Here is a 4409-nt window from a genome sequence, read left to right on the forward strand (position 1 = left end):
TTCCATTTAGTTCAATATGGTGGCATTTCCTTCAAAGATGCATCTCTCCAAAATACCATTCGAAAGGTATCTCAGTAGATTTGTAAAAATTATTTGTAAATTATCTATAGATATCGCGTATCAAGTGTAAAAGTTATTGTCAGAACAAATTAAAACTTTCCAATGGACACGCTTGAAGAAACGTTTGGCGTCCTTTTCTTCCACTGCGCCTTTTGCTGTGTGTAACAATAATTTATTCAGGGAGCCTGAAAATCTCGCGGTGTTACCATCCAGACATCTTGCATCCTATTTAGTCTGGTTCCACAGAATTTATTGTTTGACTATCGACGAAATAGTTGTATCCAGTCATCCAGTGCAGATTTTCGACGAGAGGCGGCGGCTGGAGGGAGCCTCGCGTGCCAAGCCTGCGGTGTGTCGACTCTCTCTCTCCCAGTGCAAGCCCTGGGCTCTCTTGACGTATTGTGCGTCATCTCCACCGCTGCCGTTTTGTTATTTTTCTCCGTTGAGGAAACATGGCAACTCCCGCCGCGGTTAATCCGTCCGGTGAGTTTTCACATCTGCGGCAAACCGAACGTGTTCAGTCTGTAGTTTCGAGACGAGGGTTCAAAGGATATACGTTTTGCTGAGCCTAGGAAGCAAGAAGAGGGCTAAACCCGCCACCAGGCCGCCACAGCCTAGCTCCAGCATCCATCCCCTTCCCCCATATTGTGCGGTCGTTCACAGTAGTGCCATTCTGTACAGCTTTGCTAACTTCTATGCCTTTGTCAGAATGAGTTGGCCGAGGTACACGCAATGCTTCCATATTCATGTATTCTATCCTTTATGTTTATGATCGCTTCCATTATTTTCGCCGACGCTTTGCTTTCCTCACTCTCAGTGACACAAAGATTACTTTGCATATTTATTGTCCGACTGCACTGCACTTGTTAGCGTCCGTTGGATCTTGCGTATCATCTGCGATATACAGAGATGTCAACGAGTAGCCTACTGGTTCCGCCGTCTTTCTAGCATCGTGCTTGTTGATTCCAAAATACGTCGTGAGAGAGAATGATTCAATAGCTCTTACTGCCCACACAGCAATAGGTGTATAAAATCGTTTGGGGGGAATTAATTACAATATTATGTTGGCTTCGTTTAAACTAAAGACGCGCACGGTAGCACGATTCACACTCCATCATATTTTCAAATTGGCGAAGAGTCACCGTGTCACAGTTAACTTCATAATAATTAGTAAACTTAATTCTGCTTTGTTTGTCTTGCTCCTTTTCTGTTTAAATCACAGGCGATGTTCAGGTGTTATAACGGCTATAAACACTGCAGCGAACACGAGTTCCATTCCATTTATCCAATAACCGAACAAAGATTACATAGTTATTATTATCATCTCAATTTGGAATTCTCTTATTTAATTAAGATGACACGGAGGATTCGTTTAGTCATTCTGCAACAGCCAACACTTTTTAAAGTACCACAAACTATAACACTGGTCAACAATTTTGTTTTGCGCAGATCCCAAATCTGTCTTTATTTTTTTTCTCTTGTTTATCAGGTATTCATATGAATAATAATAATAATAATAATAATAATAATAATATGTAAACGTTTTCACTATGACCTGTTGCCGTGGTTACAAGTCACAGAACAACAATACTGTACAACAAAAAGTATAGTCATACGTTTAGTAGTTATTATTTAAGAGTAAGGTTCAGCAACAGTTGGATTTTTTTTCTGAAAGGCCACAGCAATAAATTACAAAGTCCCTCAAAGGACCTAACGAATCTGTACGTCATAATGGTAGTTCGTTGTAACCATTTCCGATAAAATGGCCGCCAACTACAATGTACAGTATAATACAGTATGAATATTTTAGATGTAAAAACATAAAAATGTAATATTGTATAAACTCGTCACTTACAAATAGGTTTATACAGTATGAAAAAAAAAAAAGATTTTGATACACATGAAACAAACAACTGCAGCGTTCCGACTTCATCTCTGAAAACATTCAGTCAGCAAATGAAAAGTGCCTTCTCCAGTTCAGGATGTGTCGCGTCCCGAAGCCGTTTACGATCATCTTTTAATCTGTTGTCTTTGATCTCTGGCATGATTTTAACGTTATAATGGTGTAAGCAAAATTGGCAAATGAAAAATTAATTATGTGAAATCCCGACTTTGAAAAGTGAACGATATAGGGGTGAAAACGTAAACGGGGTAACTTGTTCGACTGTACTTTGCTTATGTTTTGTGTAAACTGTATACCATTGTATTACAAATGTATTACATATACAATTGAAGGTTGCATCAAGTGTAACAGTTTGAGCAGAGGAATTTATTTTGCTTCAAATGCCTAATAATGGCCTTTCAAATATTTTTTGCTTGGGTCAATCTGAATATCCTGGGATTTGCTGCTTGAAGTTGCATTTGAGAGGAATTATATTCTCGAGTCACACTATCACCCTGAGCTGCTGGACACCCACATGAAAACAGGTCAACCATATTCTCTCACATTCTTTGCCACTTCACTGTTCTGTATATGTAAATGGAAAGGGAATCTAAAATTAACAAGGGTGCTTATTTGCACACAAGCTGCATAGTACTAACAATTGAAATGCAGTGTTGGTTGGAGTGAACAATGAACAGATAAGAAGACCACTGTCAAATGATAAAAGAGTAAAGTAAAAAGGGACCACCTCCTTGATTGAGAAACGGGCAGGCTGCTCATTTCAGATTCAATTTATACATTGATATGCCTTTGTGCTTTTTGTGTTGTATTGTAATAGAATTTCCAATGCAGATGCAGTGAAACCTACGTGGGGCTTCTCTATCAAGTGATGACTTTTAGTTCGAACTAAGCAATGCTTAATGGTGCCGCTGTTGCTGCTGTAGTCAGAGAAGGGCAAAGTTAGTCTGCTGATCCAAGATCAGATGGGCTTTTCCCCCTTGCATTGCACTACAGCGCGGTGCAGTGATCTCAGACCGGGAATGCATTGTCACTGGAGGATTAGCTCCAGCTGGAGGTTACCCAGATCCAATTGCTGTAAGAGCATGTGAGACGTGACATGTGAAATCATCTAATCAGGGTTGCATGCTACTCTGTAACAAAGATGATTTTAGTGCTGTCAAGCAATGGTCCCCAACCACTGGGCTGTCATTTAATTTTGAAAATCAGGTGCATTCGCCTGTGCATCTGTACATGTGTCAAACTGTTAGTCAAGGTCTTGTGATACATCAATAAAAAAGTAAGTCCATGATCTAGCAAAAATTAAGAAACACACTGTATATAATGTACATTTTCAGGGCTCTACACTAACTTTTGCACCAATAGTACTGGTACGACCCACTTTTTCGGACGGTGGCACTTGCACAGACTTGGTCGCACCCTTGTTTGGGGCAGTGACCATATTTGCTGATGCATAGTCGTCTCGATTGACATACCGTAGTTTCATATGATGTAAAGATTGACAGTGACTGAAGATATATTTTACAGTAACAAGACCTTTCGTAACAAGACAACAAGATGTTTCCTTGACACATTGGTGTCGATTTTTAATGCAGTACTGCCTGAGGGATCAAAAGTCATGGGCATTTAATGGTGTTTTTTGGCCTTGCCGCTTACATGCAGTGATTTCTCCAGATTCTCAAAACCAGAGGTGTCAAACAATTTTTTGTCATGAGCCACATTTTAGTGACCGTTTCCCTTGGAGGGCAGTTATGACTGAAAACATATCAAGAAGTCAAGAATAATGGTTTATTCAACGATTGTTTAAGTTCGTGTAATGAGGGGTCTGGTAACAAGAAAATGCTTATTATATCTCGCCTATTTATTACATATGAGAAGTTGAAATTGTGGTACAGATTTGACAATCATTGTAGAAGTTGACATGTTTGATTTCCTTTCGCGGGCCACATAAAATGATGTGGCGGGCCAGATCTGGCCCCTGGGCCTTGAGTTTGACATTGGGGCTCTAAACCTTTTGATGACATGATGGAACGAATTCCTTGCAATTGTACGTTGAGGAACCTTGTCCTTAATCTGTTCAACTATTTTCTCACACAGTTGTTCACAAAAGGTGAACCTTGCCCCATCGTTGCTTGTGAATGACTGAGCAATTCAAGGAAGCTCTTTTTTTTATTAAATCATGGCACCCACTTGTTCCCAATTAGCCTGTTCACCTATGGCATGTTCCAAACAGGTGTTTGATGAACATTTCTTAACGTTCTCAATCTTTTTTGCAAACTGTCCCAGCTTTTTTTGGAACGCGTTGCAGCCATAAAATTATAACTTAACCATTATTTGCTAAAAAACAATGAAGTTGATAAGTCTATTTTATTTGTTTAACACAACGCCCCGACTTCATTGAATCATGGTTTTCTCTCTCTCTCTCTCTCTCTCTCTCTCTATATATATA

General features: G+C 39.6%; 1 protein-coding gene across 1 annotated transcript in view; it reads left to right on the forward strand.

Moving 5' to 3' along the window:
* Positions 1-254: 254 nt before the first annotated feature.
* The window catches only part of LOC109508196 (aryl hydrocarbon receptor nuclear translocator 2-like), a 21182-nt gene continuing 17027 nt past the window's right edge, over positions 255-4409 (forward strand). The window contains exon 1 of the mRNA XM_019858075.1: positions 255-543. Coding sequence (XP_019713634.1) covers positions 513-543 — 31 coding nt within the window. The 5' untranslated portion in view covers positions 255-512. The remainder of the gene's footprint in view (positions 544-4409) is intronic.

The sequence above is a fragment of the Hippocampus comes genome, unplaced genomic scaffold (genome assembly GCF_001891065.2).
Source record: "Hippocampus comes isolate QL1 unplaced genomic scaffold, H_comes_QL1_v1.1 scaffold178, whole genome shotgun sequence".
Lineage (NCBI taxonomy): Eukaryota > Metazoa > Chordata > Actinopteri > Syngnathiformes > Syngnathidae > Hippocampus > Hippocampus comes.